Source organism: Manduca sexta, chromosome 4 (genome assembly GCF_014839805.1).
Source record: "Manduca sexta isolate Smith_Timp_Sample1 chromosome 4, JHU_Msex_v1.0, whole genome shotgun sequence".
Classification (NCBI taxonomy): Eukaryota; Metazoa; Arthropoda; class Insecta; order Lepidoptera; family Sphingidae; genus Manduca; species Manduca sexta.
This window is the reverse complement of record NC_051118.1, coordinates 4,765,438-4,783,753: the sequence shown is the minus strand read 5'-3', so window position 1 is coordinate 4,783,753 and position 18,316 is coordinate 4,765,438. Positions and strand designations below refer to the sequence as shown.

The window sequence follows — 18,316 nt, the reverse complement described above, 5'->3', positions numbered from 1 at the left end:
TGTATGTTATGATGGCTGTCCCGACAACTCTTTTTAATCAAATATATCCTACTAATGTTATGAATGTCCGATTGCAATAAAGAATATTAACATTTAATCCAATCCTGAGAATAAACCAATTAAAATAAGTTATTCATAAGCATATAAAAAATAATGTGTGTGAATGCATGTATTAAAGTTTAGCACATAAATATATTGATTTAGATAATTTTTATATAGGGTAATAACTAGTTTGTATCCTAAGAATGGTAAAGGAAAACATTGTGAGGAACCTGCATACTTGAGAAGTTCTCTATAAGAATTTTGAGGGTATGTGAAATCCACCAATCCGCACTAAGCCTGTGTGGTGGTCTAATGCCTTATCCCAGGCGGTGCCCATCAGTGGGACAGTATAATTATAGGGTTATTATCATTATTATATGAAACTCAGTAGGAATTTTATTTGGGAAACAAACCCACCTTTAGTCACAATAAAATCCTATCAAATTTCATGTTTAGTCCATGTCTCCCACATGCCGAACATTAAAATTTACAAATTCTTCACATATGGAGTGTTGCATTTGTTAAAGCTGCCACTGGATAATCCAATAATTCAAAATACACTATCACTACTTGTTTCTGCAAGTTATGTTCTGGAGTGAATTAATATACATCCAGCAAGATAGTCGAGCATAGTTATGGACCTTGGGACCCTTTACACATTGTTTAGTATAATATTATGTAAACTACATTATACTCACAAATAAGTCTGGTGCAAACATTTTAGTATCATATACAAACCCTGCCATTACAAAGTTGAATGAATGAACACATGAATTTAGTACTCACTTTCAATTTCAGTTATTATAACATTGTTCCCCTTCTGCGCTTGCGAATCATACATCACACTGATAGGAGCGTCTCTCTCTTCCACTTGCACTTCTATTTGTATGTCATTTCTATGGGATATGTTTATCTCCACAGACACATCAGAGTTCCGTCTAGTAATACTGCCCTTTCTAGGGCTTTTAAACTCTTTCTTCGTCACCACAACATCGTTTCGAGGCTTTTGAACTAACGACACGACGGCTGGTTCGTTTTTCTGTACACTCTGTCTTTTATTTCCAGTTTTTACGGGAGTTTCTGATTTTACCGACTTCCGAGGGGAGGTAATGGACTCCCGTGCCGGTTTGGCTGGAGATTTAGCCGGGGAAGACTGAGTTTTGATCACACTTATGTTCTCTGATAAAGGTTTTCGTTTTGGTACTGTCTGACCGGAATTTGCAAGTTTTTGGTCGATTTTCTCCTGTCTAGCCTTCGCTCTTTCTAACATACGCTGGAAATATACGTTAAATATTAGAAAATTCCAAATTTACACTGACCTTCAAATCATAGAAGTCCGTTATTGCAAATAAACTTACTTGAGTGAAAGGATCCATGGTTAAAAGTTTATAAAGCAAATAATTATCACAATTCATACAATTAACATACTTTGTCCCCAAATAATGACTATTATTTCGTAAATAAAGATTTATCGCGATAATAAAAGCTTCTGATTATACAAATTCTAATAAAAACCACCCGTTCAAAGCTTGACATCAACAAAACCGAAATTTTTAAATTTAGTACAACATTCATCCGGTAGGCGTCATTTCCAAAGTGGTTAATAAAACGTAGATGTATGTACTGTCGGTATTATCATAAAAAAATATTTTTAAAGATAAGTAAGTTTCGATATTGTACGTAAATTATATATTTTGTTCGTTGAAAATACTTTATTATCAATAATCGTATCAAAACAGATATTATTGTTATTATAAAACGGTAATCGGTAAGGTATTTAAGCGCCATCTATTACTTGTGTACGTATAAAATATTTAAGCTGCTACAAATTTGATTTTAAATTAACTCACTAGAGAGCACTGTTCAAGTAATATTTTTTGAAGATTTGCGACCATGTAGATACTGTCACGTAATATGGTATCATTTAATTACCTAGCCTTATTCGCAATAAGGCGGTTAAAATAAGGTCACCGATCTTACAAGACAGCATTAAGCTGCCCCTAAAAATGATAGCACGGGTAACGGCTGTGTTTAGTCCCTATTGCTATATTATATCTAGCTCAAAGAGCATAATATGAACCAATACTCTGTGGTAGTGATGTAACGAATATTCGCATTCGCGAATATTCGCATATTTTTGGATATTCGCATTCGCATTCGCATTCGCATTCGCATTCGCATTCGCATTCGCATTCGCAAAATTTCTGCGAATGTTTTGCGAATGTCAATATCAGAAAAAAAAAATTGAAGATAATAGTAGACTGCCTCTGTGGCATAGTTCTACTACATGTGCGGTACGGCAGCGCTCTAAGGTCCTGGGTTCGAATCCCGGATCGAGCAAAGTGATATTTGGGTTTTTCTGCTCAGTATCAGCCCGGAGTGTGAAATTTGTGCCCGACATGGAGATAGGCTCGCCCCTGTCACACTATTAGACGGAACACACTTGGCGAAAAGTGGGTGCCCTGGTTGCGCCTCTGCATACCCCTTCCGAGATAATATTCGTAATACTGTGTGTGTGTAATAGTAGGTTAATAAAATCAAAATCTAAACTAAAACAATATTCTTCTACAATAAACTATAAATATAGTCTAAACAAACAAACAAAAAATTATAGACTCTAAAAAAAAATACCTCTCTTTCTTAAAACATACCAATTAATTAACTATTTTTTACCATGTTTTTAAGTTAGTAATTAAACTTGAGTAGAGGAATATTAAACTTTAAAAATAAACAAAATTATTTCGTTTACTTTAATAAAGCTTAAAAATGTAATTCTCATTAGAACTTGTAACACATTAGCAACTAAGAAATTAAAAGCAATTGAAAGAAACAAAAACAAATTCTGCTATAATTTTTTATCAGTCTTTGCATAACTTTCTAATGTTTAGATAATTATCATCTTAGATAATAATAAAATTTAGATAATCATCATAGAAAATTGGCGCCAAATTTGAACAAAAACTAAACATTCGCATTCGCATTCGCATTCGCGAATGTTCAAAAAATGACATTCGTTACATCACTACTCTGTGGTAACCATCTACGATATATTGGACGGCTAGTGGGTAATAGTTCGTCTGAGAGACGTTGGCGTAGCGACGGATTTTCTCTAGGAGGAGCAGCTGGCGTTAGAATGGAAGGAAAAAGAAATAGGTAGAAAAGAAGTAGGTAGGATAGGTCGCCGAATTCAACGAAAGGCCTATCTACACCACGCGGCGCCCCTTGCAAGCACATGGCTTTTTTTAGGGTATACAAAAATATTGCTAGGATAGAAACCACCCCTCTTCACCTCCCATGCCGCTCCCGATTTACGCCCAAGCTGATATCCTAGATAAGTGACGCACATAATCATACAATAGATGTAGATAGCTATAAGTAGGTAAGTATACAAAATATATTATTTAAACAATTTAGCATTGAGTAAGTAAATACCGAAGTGAACCGTCGATAATTGATTTAGGTACTTACAGCGTATCGATAAATCAATTCCGCGCACTGTAGAAAAATAAACTCGACATATATAAACATACTTAATTCATGGAATTGATATTATCTGGTGATTGCTTCAAAAACTTAGTGATCTACGCTAATATTATAACGGTAAACACAGAGAGAAACGCGCGTTCAAACAAAGAGATTGAACGCGCTAATCTACTACATCTCTAAGAACTACTAAACCGATTTATTTTAACCACTTAATAGGAAGCTCAGTACTCTACTCCTGAGTGCTATAGGCTAATTTTTATCCTGGAGAAACATTTTCGCGCGGGCGGGCGCACAGCCAAAACCTAGTATTTTAATAACTAGAAAATAGGAAGAAAGAAACGAACCACAATACAACACTAAATGAAATTATAACATACTTACTTATTATTTACTCTTGACTAATTTAATGCGTTCCCGCCAGAAAAACGGCGCGTTAACTTTATTTTCAAAAACTTTATTCGAAATCTATACTTATAACAAATCTGTAGAGAGGTCAATTCTGTACATGAAATATATTTCCAAAATAATAACTATCAGGGGGTGATTAGGGATCGATACTGATGCCAAAAATGCAATTAGTAAAATTTTTGTCTGTCTGTCTGTATAACCGTTATAGAAACAAAAACTACTCGACAGATTTTAACGAAACTTGGTACAATTATTTGTCATACTCCTGTGCTGGTTATAGTATACTTTTCATCACGCTACAATTAATAGGAGCAGAGCAGTGAAGGAAAATGTTGGGAAAACGGGAGAAGTTACTCCATTTTTTAAGTTTCCGCCGCGTGTGCAACCTTAATGGTTAAAGCTACACAGAAATCATGTATGACGGAAATGTTCGCCTTAAAATTATGTAAAAAATATCCCTCGACAGCATATGTCTATCTTTTATGGTTGACTCACAATAACACGTGTAACTCCCGATAGCTCAGCAGTTCGAAGCCTTCTCATTATATTTGTCTACTCTTACGTTTATAACACTCTCAGTCATCCCTAATCTATACTAATACAAAAGTTAATCTGTCTGTTACATCAAAACCACTGAACCGTGAGGAAGAACATAGGCTACTTTTTTTTTACGAAAAACGACGGAAACGCGGATGACGTCGCGGACAACAGCTATGCTATATAAAATACCGAAATCGTCATAGGTTTGCCTATAATATAAGAGGAGTTCCTTCGATTTCACCAGGATCCCATCATCAGACCCTGACCGGACAATCGGACCACCTGCATACCACCATACATTAAAAAAATATCCCGACAAATTGAGCACCTCCTCCGTTTTTGAAGTCCGAAATCCACGCGGGCGAAGCTGCGGGCGGAAGCTAGTTTATAATATAGGTACATAAAGAAAAAAAATAAACATCATATTTGTGCAATATTTTATCTTCACTTTGGTTGTATTTAATTTATTATAATGTTGTTTCGTTAATTTCATAATAAAAATGCCGTTATTGTTGATTCCGTACATCCTCGCAAAGTTGGTATACATCATTTTAATTTGTAACCAACTATATTAGATAGGCTATTTAACACTTATAATTCAAAAAATCGAGAAGACCTAAAAGTTATAATATATTTTTAAAGAAATTATTCGTAATTCTTTGCATATTCCTGCACGAGCTGAACAAATAGGTACTCAGAACGGTTTGCTCGGGGAAGGATCTCAAGCTTTTTATAATTTTTGGTTATATAATTTTATTCCGTAAACCGGCTCGGATCGCCCTTCACGCGAATAAAAGCCATTTGTCTGTAGTCTATTAACATCAATTTTCTAAGAAACCTGAGTACAAGCACTAATGGAACAAAAAATAAATAATAAACAGTGCAAGAAAAATCTACTTCAAGTTTACGTTAAAAGCCGGTTTCCAGGAACCTGTATGTCTGAGATCTTTATTGAATTAAGCCACAACCCGTACATTGTACAATAAGTATATGTTTTTGTTCCTAATGTTTAACACAGTAAGTATATATTTTCGCTAAGTTAGTACAATAATAATAATAATATATTTAGCTTGTGTGTAACAAATAAGAAGAAGAAAAAGTTTTTATTGTCACAACTAAAGCATGCAATACATAAAAAGTGTGTAAGATTAAACATAAAACATGCTTAATCATTAAACAAGTTAATGGAACGTTACACGCCTTCGATGTGACAATTAGGTGGTCAACTCAGCATAATGCTGTGTTGCGTCATGAGCCACAACACGGCGCTGGTTTTCAGTGGCCACCTAAAAGCGGCCACCAAAAATAAGGTGATGGAAGAGGTCCATGTTCTACTATTTGATATGTAGCTTACCCACCTCCGGACCTATGCAATCATTGTGCTTCCCACAATAGTAAACTTGTTTTATAGTGTATTGTTCTTGTCAATAGATGGGAATATACTTTCCAAGGACTTGGAATAGGAATCTTAGTGTGTGAAAGCCAAGTTTAAACGCGAACCACGACGCATAGTGAACAATGCATCATGCAGGTTTATCTCTGGACTAATTTATGTTTATAGTTTTACATGGTGTTTGTTACAATATAATAAATCTGCCTTTGGTAGAGTAACAAAAATTCAAATTACTTCACGTTTCATTTAACCGCCAAAGCGTACTTAACGTCTACTGGCAAATTTATGATATTAGTATATGTATAAGTACGAAGTATGGACTATAATTTATATAGATTAAAGGTCAATTTAGGTCAAATAGGTAGATCCAACAATCTATTAAATGACTTCATGCACTAACCTCTACAAGAAGGTAAACGGGCGTCCCCTTTATCTTTTTGCAAGAAATTGTTTTCCTCAATTGCTCATAAGACATAATTGTATATGAACTCATTGTGAAACTAAGATGTAAGGTACAGAGAATAGTACATACTAGGGATGTAATGGAGGTAAATTTATCGGAACCGAAGTCGGAGTCGGAGTTTTTAAATTTGATTTATTGGATTCGGAGTCGCAGGCGGAGTCAGAAATGGTGGCAAGAGAGATTTTTAATGTGTTCGTCGTGTTTGATGCAGGCCGCCTTTGCTATTTGCTATGTTTCCACCTCCGATTAAAGGCACCGATTTAAAAGTTTCGGATCCGAAGTTGGAACCGAAGGTGTAATAATAATCGGAAGTTGCGACTTAACGGAGTCGGACTCGAAGCTCCGTAATATACCTACATACATACTACATACTGGGGGAAGGAACAAAGAATTATATTATTTTCCATCTTTGAAAGGGGGTATATAAGTTACAAGTAAATAAAAAATAGAAGTCAGCATTACATACGTATTTAGAATTGGTCGAAGTTTTGCAAAATGGATTCAACTGAACAAAACATTTTTCTTTAGTAAGTAAGTATCTAATAATAAAAATATCAGCCCTGTATTATATATTGTGCCGCTACACGGGCCTTTACTACTGAGAGGGATTTCACCTTAATCTATCACGTTGGCCCTATGAGAGAACTTCTCAAGTATGCAAGTATCCGCACGATGTTTAGTTCATGTTTGTTCAGCGTTAATTTTCAAAAAAAATCACAAAACTTTGGAAATGTCGGAGGTGCGATCCACTTCTAACTAGGCTATCACTGCTCAATCAGTAGGTATCTAAGTTATAAGTAAATTACGTGGATTGAGTATTTACCTCGTCGGAAATTGAGCATAGACGAATGACTTTCTTCTCCTGACATTCTTTAAAATTTATTTGATTGCTATGGGGTGAGAACAGTATACCTAGTTGCCGAATATAAGAGTACAATAATTGTAGTTATTAGTTCATACAATTAATCAATTTTGTGCATTCGTTCTCCAAAATTATTATATATTCTGAAACGGGACTTCACGGAACAAGTCATCCAGTCCTTGATATGAAGACATTGGGATATTTAGATATTTGGTACAAACGACGTTACCATGCAACGATGTTGGACGAAATTTGGCACAAAGGTAAACTATGTCCTCGATTTACTTATTTTTATCCCGGAAAAGTCGCAGCAGGGATTTTAACGCAAGCGAAGTCGCGAGCAATATACTAATAAATGTCTTGCGCATTACATTACAAAGCGACAGGAGAAGCAACGATTTTATCATCGCATAAACAAGTTTGTGCCTACTGTATGCTATGATCAATCCAATGAGGTCTCATGAGAGAGTAAATACTCTTTGGAGTCAGTACACATTTAGTATTCGAACGGAGTGCGTGTGTGAGTAAAATTAAGATGGGTAAGTGTGTTTACTTTGTATTGCCAAATAGTTTTTCCTTATATATCAAGGCTAAACTTAAGTGTAGAAACAAATAAATATTATACTTAAAATTAAATATTTAAATGACGTTTAAATAAACAAAACAATAGTAATGTGTAATTGATGTTTTGAAATGAATGTTTATTGTTTACAAATTAGTGTAAGTTTTACGGAAAATAACAATTTATTTAATGTTGGGGCATACGTAAATGAAGCGTAGGATGACATTCTTAGACATAATTACATTGTTATGAGGATGTGGAGTGGTGATACGCCCTCAGGATAATTTAAGACATTTAATAACAGGAAAAACCATAGAAATGACCGTTCGCGTCGTATTCCTGAGGCACTGAGTTAGTCATTTAAACAAATAAGAAATGCGCATCCCGAATCGCCAAAAATATGCAAATAAAAGGGGAAAAAATATGGTTTTATTTTACACATTTTCCCACCCCCTAAAAATGCAGCCCGAGCGCCCCATTCATAATATTAAATTCTAATTGAAGTGTAGAAAAGGCTCCGAACCAAAAGGTCCTTAATTGTATTCGCAAGTAAATTTTGTGTGGTAAAATTAGATACTCCGTTACATTTCCTAAGCGAATAATACGTACGATGTCGACTCTACATGTAGATTGTAGAGTCTTATGTATAAGAATAATAAAGAAAGCTGACGATGATCTTATTCAATCATTCTATACAATATGTTAATTAATCGACGTTCACCTTTCCTAATGTGTTTCTGATATTATACCCATCTAGCCATTGACGTATATTCTAAAGACACGAACGTCTATATAAACTATTTCTTCAATATCTGAACTAAAATGGCAACCAAAATGTCACTGCTATAATCTATTTATTCACTTGAATAACAAATATTTTTACTTATTGGACTAATATTTTTTATTCACATCCAAGTTTGCTTAGACTAGTATTTTTATATTATGAGCGCCACTCCGTACACAGCCACCAGCATCAATATTGACACCATACTAAAATCAGTTTGAATGGATAACAGTTCAATTCAGTTGAACACAGTGAATGTTCGGAACGTCAAATCTAGTACGTAGTACATATATGTATATCGATGCATCTAGTAATTACCGTGTGTCGTAAAGGTCAACGCTCTGCCTTGCCTCAGGGTATCTCTAACGACCTCTATCAATGTATGGCCATTACATTTCTACTTCTAATATTAATGCGAGTTTGTGAAGATTGGATTAAAGTATACGTAGATAATAGCGAATTTAAATTTGGTACAAGAATAGACAAAGTTTTGGATTAACATACTATACGAATACTGCCGTGCTAAACTCAAAAGCGGTATCTCAAAAAAAATCAAAATCTTGATTTTTATTGACGACATATAAATCAAGATTTTGATTTTTTTAGATAGCTTAAAAATACCCATCCAATGAAGTTACCAAAATAACGGTATCTTGTTTAGAACTTGTTAAAAAAACATTTAAAGTGTTTCTCTGTCTCAGTTTTACATACAAAACTATAAAACTATATTTATAAAACTTCCATTATCGCGAAATAAGGTTTCCTTGACACCGCTTTTGCGCTTAGCACAACAGTTTAGTACTTTTTTTATTGCTCTGATTGACAAGGCGACCTTTCCCTTCGCCTGATGGTAAGCGATACGACCGCGCATAAACAGTACAAGTACACCTTGAATTACAAAAGATTCTTTGATATTCCACTGCGCTCGCCATCCTGAGACATGAGATGTTAAGTCTTATTATGTCTAGTAGTTACACTGGCTAAAATTACCTTTAAACCGGAACACAACAGTGACTAAACATTGCTGCTTGACGGCAGAAATAGACATTGCGGTGGTACCTACCCAGGCGGACTCTCATATATGAGAGACCTACCACCAGTAAAATACAGTGGTCCCTACATATAGTGGGCATTTTAAATAATCATAGTAGTTTCCTGCACGATTTCTATAAATGCTTGGGTATAATTATACTTACAATTACATAATAACACTATAATTTTATTAATAAGCCAATCATGGACATAGGTACAACACATCGTATTTAATAAGTATTACCTACCCACACAAGGTACACCCCCACCAGAATGGCGCTCTAACCGTTATTTTTCGAACTATCTACACGAAATTTATAAAACATAAAAAAATATATATTTATACAATAAGTTATCTTAATTGGATAGTTACAAATAAAAAAAAATATAAGAAATAAGTATATTAGTAGTTTAAAATATTCAAAATCTAATTTTGTTTTTATTTTTTTTATATTCTTAACTCGTGCACCGAAAATCTGTGGAACGAATGCACAAGGCCGTTTGCTTCTGTGAGTGTTTTGTTTATATTATGCATAGCAACACAGGTAAACACCACACCATATAAGTATTATTTAAACATCTACAGCCTCAATAGGTAATTAAACGGAATATCTTGGAAGCGATAACGCGTTTTTTTTTTCGCCAAAATAAAATACAAGGACCCACGGGACTCGTTAGCACAATGCTTACTTACAAAAGATATAGTTAGAACATTGGCAAATTATTTATGCATAGTAATTTCAACCGTCTCTAAATTTCATAAGTACAAAAATGATTTTGAAAATTCTTTCACTAATAGCAAGCTATATTTCTCCCGAATGCTATAGGCTACTTTTTATCCCGGGAAAATATAAATACAGGATAAAATATTCGCAATCCCTTATAACACAGGCAACAGGGCACTTTAAATTTAAAATCAAAGTAAATACTTTAGAAATCTATTGAATTCCAGTAGACATGACTTTTATACATAACGAATTTTTAAACATGAATACTTATAAATAATCTATATACTATTATATAAAGCTGAAGAGTTTGTTTGTTTGTTTGTTTGAACGCGCTAATCTCAGGAACTACCAGTCCAAACTGAAAAATTCTTTTTGCCTTGGATAGCTCTTTGTTCGTGGATTGCTATAGGCTATATATCATCACGCTATACCCAATAGGAGCGGAGCAGTAATGGCTGATCTCAGGAACTACCGGTCCAAACAGAAAAAATATTTTTGCGTTGGATAGCCCTTTGTTCGTGGAGTGCTATAGGCTATATATCATCACGCTATACCCAATAGGAGCGGAGCAGTAATGGCTAATCTCAGGAACTACCGATTCGAACTGAAAAATTCTTTTTGTGTTGAATAGCCCTTTATTTGTGGAGTGCTCTAAGTTATATATCATCACGCTATGACCAATAGGAGCGGAGCAGTAATGGCTAATCTCAGGAACTACCAGTTTGAACTGAAAAATTCGTTTTGTGTTGGATAGCCCTTTATTTGTGGGGTGCTATAGGCTGTATATCATCACGCTATGACCAATAGGAGCGGAGCAGTAATGAAACATGTTGCAAATACGGGGACAATTTATTAGTTTTGAGAGCTTCCGTTGCGTGCGCAGCGTAAACGGTTAAAGTTATGCAACAATGATGTATGACAGGATTGTTCCTCTTAAAAAGTTCTATAAAAATATATTATAAAACAAAGTCCCCCGCTGCATCCGCTGAAATTTGGTATGGAGACAGTTTGAAACCCTGGGAAGAACATAGGCTCCCGGGAAACTACTACTTTTATAATGGAAAACTTTAGCCTGAAAAACTTTACAACGCGGGCGGAGCCGCGAGCAAAAGCTAGTATTAGAATATATTGGTGAAAATAATTACCAAAGAAGATTGACATTTAAGCATTTTAAAATAATCATTAACCTTTGCAAAATAATTTTACTTATTTAAAAACATGATCTCGAGAAAAAGTAAAAAACTAGTTTAACACATCAACCATGAGCGAACAAGTCAAGGCTGCGCTTTGACATTGCCAATTACGATATTCTCAGCTTCAATATCCTTTTATTTTATACTAGCTTCCGCCCGCAGCTTCGCCCGCGTGGATTTCGGACTTCAAAAATGGAGGAGGTGCTCAATTTGTCGGGATGTTCTTTTAATGTATGGTGGTATGCAGATGGTCCGATTGTCCGGTCAGGGTCTGATGATGGGATCCTGGTGAAATCGAAGGAAGCATTAGCATGATTCAGTATTCACGCGTGATGGCTTATTATTAGCGTATTTCATGTATAACTTTGGTGTTTCTATACCGATTTCTATGATTCTTTTTTATGGAATATTCAATAATGTTAACTTTTTTAATTAGGGATGACTGAGAGCAGCCCCGGATCTTGAATTTTTTGAAGACGGGGCAAAATCTGGATAATGCCGCCCCTAACCACCTATATTTTTACTTTTGTCATCATCATCATCATTTCGCGCTCCGCGGGAAATAATTTATGTGTGTTATATACTGGTCTAGCTTTTGCCCGCGGCTCCGCCCGCGTTGTAAGTTTTTCAGGCTAAAGTTTTCCGTTATAAAAGTCAGGCTATATATTTTCCCGGAAGCCTGTGTTCTTCCCAGGGTCTCAAACTGTCTCCATACCAAATTTTATCCTAATACGTTGGGTAGTTTTTGAGTTTAACACGTTCAGGCAGACAAATTCAGCGGGGGACTTTGTTTTATAATAAATTTTTGTATAACTTTTTAAGAGGAACAATCCCGTCATACATCATTGTTGCATAACTTTAACCGTTTACGCAGCGCACGCAGGAGAAGCTCTCAAAAATAAAATATATTTCCCCGTTTTTGCAACATGTTGAAACTGTTACTGCTCTGCTCCTATTGGTCATAGCGTGATGATATATAGCCTATAGCACTCCAGGAACGAAGGGCTATCCAACATAAAAATATTTTTTCAGTTCGAACCGATAGTTCGTGAGATTAGCCATTACTAAACCGCTCCTATTGGGTATAGCGTGATGATATACAGCACTCCACAAACAAAGGACTATCCAACTCAAAAATAATTTTTCAGTTCGAACCGGTAGTTCCTGAGATTAGCCATTACTGCTCCGCTCCTATTGGGTATAGCATGATGATATATAACCTATAGCACTCCACGAACAAAGGGCTATCCAACACAAAAAGATTTTTTCAGTTCGAACCGGCAGTTCCTGAGATTAGCCATTGCTGCTCCGCTCCTATTGGGTATAGCGTGATGATATATAACCTATAGCACTTCAGGAATAAAGGGCTATCCAACACAAAAATAATTTTTCAGTTCGAACCGGTAGTTCCTGAAATTATCCATTACTGCTCCGCTCCTATTGGGTATAGCGTGATGATATATAACCTATAGCACGCCAAGAACAAAGGGCTATCCAACACAAAAATAATTTTTCAGTTCGAACCGGTAGTTCCTGAGATTAGAGCGTTCAAACAAACAAACAAACAAACTCTTCAGCTTTATATAATAAGTATAGAGTATAGATGTCGAAGTAGTCAAAGTTGCGTTAATGATGAGATGTGTATTCGTTTGTTGCCAAGTTTGAATTTCCCGCCCTCTAAATTCGCCGCCCGGGGCACTGGCCCTAGCTTGCCCCCCCCCCCCCCCTAGATCCGGGGCTAACTGCGAGTGTTATAAACGTAAGAGTAGACAAATATAATGAGAAAGCTTCGAACTGCTAAGCTATCGGGAGCTACACGTGTTATTGTGAGTCAACCATAAAAGATAGACATATGCTGTCGTGGGATATTTTTTATATAATTTTAAGGCGAACATTTCCGTCATACATGATTTCTGTGTAGCTTTAACCATTAAGGTTGCACACGCGGCGGAAACTTAAAAAATGGAGTAACTTCTCCCGTTTTCCCAACATTTTCCTTCACTGCTCTGCTCCTATTAATTGTAGCGTGATGAAAAGTATACTATAACCAGCACAGGAGTATGACAAATAATTGTACCAAGTTTCGTTAAAATCCGTCGAGTAGTTTTTGTTTCTATAACGGTTATACAGACAGACAGACAGACAGACAGACAGACAAAAATTTTACTAATTGCATTTTTGGCATCAGTATCGATCCCTAATCACCCCCTGATAGTTATTTTGGAAATATATTTCATGTACAGAATTGACCTCTCTACAGATTTATTATAAGTATAGATAGAAGATAGAAGATAACATGTTTGTGCAATCGGCACTCACTTATATAAATTGCTGTATAACATAAAGGATACTCTACTTGTAAACGTATTTTTAATATAACTTTATGTATTCCTATAATGTATTTCGTAAAGCTTGTATTTCAAGTAATAAAATGAATTATTTTTCAATAATTTCTTGTTCATATTGAGAATATGGAACAAAAATTATTTTTATGTCTGATAATATGTGTGATAATAATATTGTATGCATTGTATGTATTTTTTTTCATTCCAGGTTCCATGACTGTGCTTCTGTCTCTTTTTGTCGTGCTGGTGGCTATTGCATACACAAATGCTGGTAAGCTAAAATTAAATTAATATATAAGTAAATAATTGCTATACCTCTGTGACTAACGGTTATATTTTTGTTATGTTAATATAAATAATAGAAGAAATAGAGGAACAATGTGACAGGAAAATGAGAAACGCCATGCGTCACCAATCAGCCATGCCTAAGGCGTGTCGAACAGAAATTGAGAAGTACTCTTTTGAAATTTATGTAGCAGGCTAAAATCTCCACATGCCATTTCGATTTATTCTTATGTACTTTAATGACAAATATAATACCAAAAAGGTGGAGATCAGGAATCTTCTCCGCGATATGCGTGCTCGACATACACTTCAGTGGCTTTTTCACTGTATACGACATTTTTAAAGAGCTGTGATTTTACATAGTTTTATACTTGATATAGATTATAGATAACTACTTTATAATATTAAAAATAGTACTTTATTTATCACGCAGGCGAACAAATATGCATTTATGACACGTCAAAAAAGTTTTAAGAATAATTATTACTAAATTACATTTATATTACTCAAAACTATAAAAATATAAAAAAATGGTTTATAAAGCGACATTGCGTATAATTCTATTCGTATTTAATACTTATTCAAAAAAGGAACACATTGAAAACAATATATATCGCAAATTATTAATTTTATTTCCCGTCCAATTCCAGCCGGCAACTGCCCTCTACCATCGAAGGTGTATGGCTGCAGTCCGAAATGCGTGCAAGACTATGAGTGCAGTCACGGCAAAGTGTGCTGCTCGAACGCCTGCAACGCCAAGTCCTGTTCCGAACCAGCTGCGTACGGAGGCGCTGGCGGCCATGGCGGTTCTCACCAGTCACAGTGTAAGTTGCGGCATTTAATCTTACCTGACTACCAGACATGGGTGTGAAGGAGGCAGGGAAGGGCAGTTATTGTGGATATCATTTGACTTACTTTCATGGTTAACGTTAAGTTTCAGGGTTGTTAAAAGATTTAAATATACTGATAAACAGATAACAGATATACAAAAAAGGTATTATGCACAAAAAAATGGCCGGCGAATAGCAATAGTCCCGCGCCCGCGACTCCGTGCACTCCCCCTTATTACTACCGCCCAGCCTTCGTGGGGGGTGACTGAGCGGTTATGCTGGGGTAGCCGTGCCTTACGGCCCGGCGTTCAGCCGCCCGGATTTGATGACGACCTTCGGGCGACCGCCGGGCCGAGTCCCTAACCCTATATACAACTTAACCTATGCACGGCCTACCAGCTAAAACTCCGCGGTGGCCCTCTTCGGCGCATTAGGGACGGCTGCGGGCTTCCTCTGACGTTGAAGTGTCTAGTCTGCGACCGCAGCCGCCCCTACGCGGTGCCGCCTTGCGGCCCGTCTCCTATGGGTGGGGGGCTCAGAAGCCCCGCGCACCGAAGGACGCCCTCGGCGTCTACGGCAGCATGAGGCCAACTACACACTGCCGTCCATCCCGGGGGTCACCACAATGTGCTAAGCATGCACAACCTTCACCAGCGGCCGACAGCCCCCTGCTGCCCGCCGGCGACCCCCCGATGGCCCCTATTAGTCGCCTTTTACGACAGGCAGGGGATACCGTGGTGGAATTCTCCAAACGCCCCCAGTCCACATCGCGGTCCGTGCACTCCCCAACCATGCGCGCCATCGTACGTTCGCGATCGGTAAACTGCTTTTGCAAGCGCGGGAATATTGAAGTTGCTCATCTTTGCAACTAGATAGCGCTAATAGTTGTGTTATAATTCACATTCGTATTGTAATTCTGTTGTATTAAATTAGAAATATAATAGGATTTGCCCCACCTGGAATGAAATTTGAGATCGTCTAAGTCTATGGTTCTACTCCGAATTAGTTGTTAAGGTAATTGTGCTAAGGGATATGTAAAGATAATGAAATTGAGAGGTAGGCTTTAGTCTAGTTAACGTAGTAACCTATAATCTGTGGTCTAGTTTCCTCGTTGAGTGTGAATCTGGTGGCCTTAGATTGCAGCAGAGTCGAAATTAGCATCAAAAGAATGTATCTATTTATTATTTATCCATATATTTATATGAAAAAATGACTGCCTTGGTGGCGTAGTTGTACTACATGCGCGGTACGACAGCGCTCTGTGTTCCCGGGTTCGAGTCCTGGTTTTTCTGCTGAGTATCCGTCCGGAGTCTGGAATTTGTGCCTGATAGCGAAGTTAGGTGTGTATTATTTATACTATATTATACTAGGGCAGCGTGGTGGACTAAGACCTAAAATCATACTCAGCCGTAGTCAGTTACTTTATACATATAGTAGAAAATACAAGGCTAGTCAGTCGCCTGTAGCTCACGCGCCGCCCGTGTGTACGAAATTCCTTAGCGCCCCCTAGGAGACAATGTAATCTTTAATTTTGATAATATTAAATCAAAAATTATTGTGTAAAGTTCAGAAGCCGCTCGCCGGCCTTAGCACGAGCGCTGGTTGTTGAAGAGTGCCACTAAACGCGAGCGACGCATGTCTCATTAAAAATGTCGCGAACGGCGCTCGGCACCCCCTAACACACTGCGCCCGTGTGTGGCGCACATCCTGCACAATAGGTAAAGCCGCCTCTGGGGCTAGTATCATATTTTTTATTCTTTCTATACGTAATTATTTATGTTTATATTTCCAGCCGGCACGGGAATTTACTGCGACAACGTTAAGTGCAGTCCGGGCCAGGTGTGCAAGATGGACCCCTCCACCAAGCGGAACAAGTGCAGCCGACCTTAACCATTTGCAATATTAACAATAAGTATTAGTTTTAAAAAATGCTGTTTAAATTTTCCGTAACGTCTCCCTAAAGATTAACCCCCTTATTCATAAACGTTATTTATGTAAGGACGGAGCATTGTTGTGATAATAAGTCTCTTTCTCAGCTTTGTTTATCTGACAGCTTGCTGTTTGTTCAACTTTGTTCATCTGATAGCTTGCTGTTTGGTCAGCTTTGTTTATCTGACAGGCAACTAAATTAAAGTTTTATCTCAATATTGTCAATCACTACGGCCCTATGTCTACGCACTGCGAAGGCTGCCATGCCGTCAGCACTGAGAAACAGACTTATCACAGTAATGCTCCGTTCTTAGATAAATAACGTTTAGGAATAAGGGGGAAAGAAATTATTTATTTATCAATTTTATTTAAAACTTTATTGTACACTATACGTATTAAAAATAAATAAATATGAATAAATAATTCTATCATAGATATGTATATGGGTGAATATTTGACATGTGCATATTACGCGGCTCTAAGCAAATAACTACCTAGACAAATATTATTTAATGTTTTTTTTTATTTTTCCTAAAGCTTGGTTCCTGGTCTATATGTGCACGTGGAAAACATATCCGTATTGTAATAAATAGAAAAGCTATCCTCAAAAATATGCCTTAAATCTAATTACCATCCGTGTCACAATTTCCAAATTTTAGCAATAAATGTGCGAAATGTAGTAAAAACCTTTTGAAGATCGTATTTTTTTTAAACTATTCAGATAATAGAATACATACTCTACAAGCTACCCAAATTACAAACTATAAAGAACACTTTAATATTATTTTTAACCACTTCGAAATTTGTCCCAACACATTGTTCTACCTACCATTTGTTGAAATAGTCATAGTGTTAAAACTTAAACGGAACGTGTCGGTGCCTGTTTGGTTTATTCTGCGGCTAGAGCTGAGTTTCCTCTCGCGACTCAAGCAGATTACACATCAAGAATTGGTTATACGGCAGCTGCAGCTCGTATTTATCGTCGAAAAAAAGCGTTTGTCACAATTTTTTCTCATTTCCGTTTGAGCTTGCTGTGGTAAGTTTGTGTTGCTTATTTACAATTTGGATTAACTATAATTATAGTCATAAAAAACTGTCCCTTTTTATGGTTTCTTAAATTATAAAGTAGTATAAAGAATGTTTTATAAAATAAAATGTAGCAAAAACTACTTACCGTCGTTATAATTACCGTGTTTACCGTTTGAATTTTGGTAAACGGTAATTGGCAATAACAAATTGTAATTAGAATTGCGTAAAGTTGAACTAAACAAAAATGTATTATTATTGTATTTTATACTTTGTTTATATAAACTTAAGACAATAAACGTTATTTTATCCCTAAAAAGTAAATAATAGTATAAAGAGTTATGCAATTAATGGTTTAATAAATTCTTATATTAGGAGAGTTCACTAATAGTTTTATTTTTATTTTAT

General features: G+C 36.3%; 2 protein-coding genes across 6 annotated transcripts in view; one reads left to right on the top strand and one right to left on the bottom strand.

Moving 5' to 3' along the window:
* Positions 1-1,601, bottom strand: part of LOC115442986 (anillin) — a 79,580-nt gene extending 77,979 nt beyond the window's left edge. For all 5 annotated transcript variants that reach the window (XM_030168238.2, XM_030168240.2, XM_030168239.2 and 2 more), the window contains exons 1-2: positions 1,401-1,601; positions 829-1,315 (exon numbers count right to left, since the gene is read on the bottom strand). The gene's annotated coding sequence lies outside the window, so the exon portion shown is untranslated. The remainder of the gene's footprint in view (positions 1-828; positions 1,316-1,400) is intronic.
* A 6,032-nt stretch (positions 1,602-7,633) lies between these two features.
* On the top strand, positions 7,634-16,882 carry LOC115443032. Its single transcript, XM_030168298.2, has 4 exons — positions 7,634-7,733; positions 14,047-14,109; positions 14,774-14,947; positions 16,746-16,882. The coding sequence occupies exons 1-4, from the start codon at positions 7,730-7,732 to the stop codon at positions 16,841-16,843; spliced, it is 339 nt and encodes a 112-aa protein (XP_030024158.1). The 5' UTR covers positions 7,634-7,729; the 3' UTR covers positions 16,844-16,882.
* The last annotated feature ends 1,434 nt before the right edge of the window (positions 16,883-18,316 follow it).

Bases quoted from the DNA above. Each gene is read 5' to 3' on its own strand.
- LOC115443032 (XM_030168298.2), top strand. The intron at 14,110-14,773 runs GTAAGCTAAAAT...GTCCAATTCCAG, and splicing joins TATTGCATACACAAATGCTG to CCGGCAACTGCCCTCTACCA. The intron at 14,948-16,745 runs GTAAGTTGCGGC...TTATATTTCCAG, and splicing joins CGGTTCTCACCAGTCACAGT to CCGGCACGGGAATTTACTGC.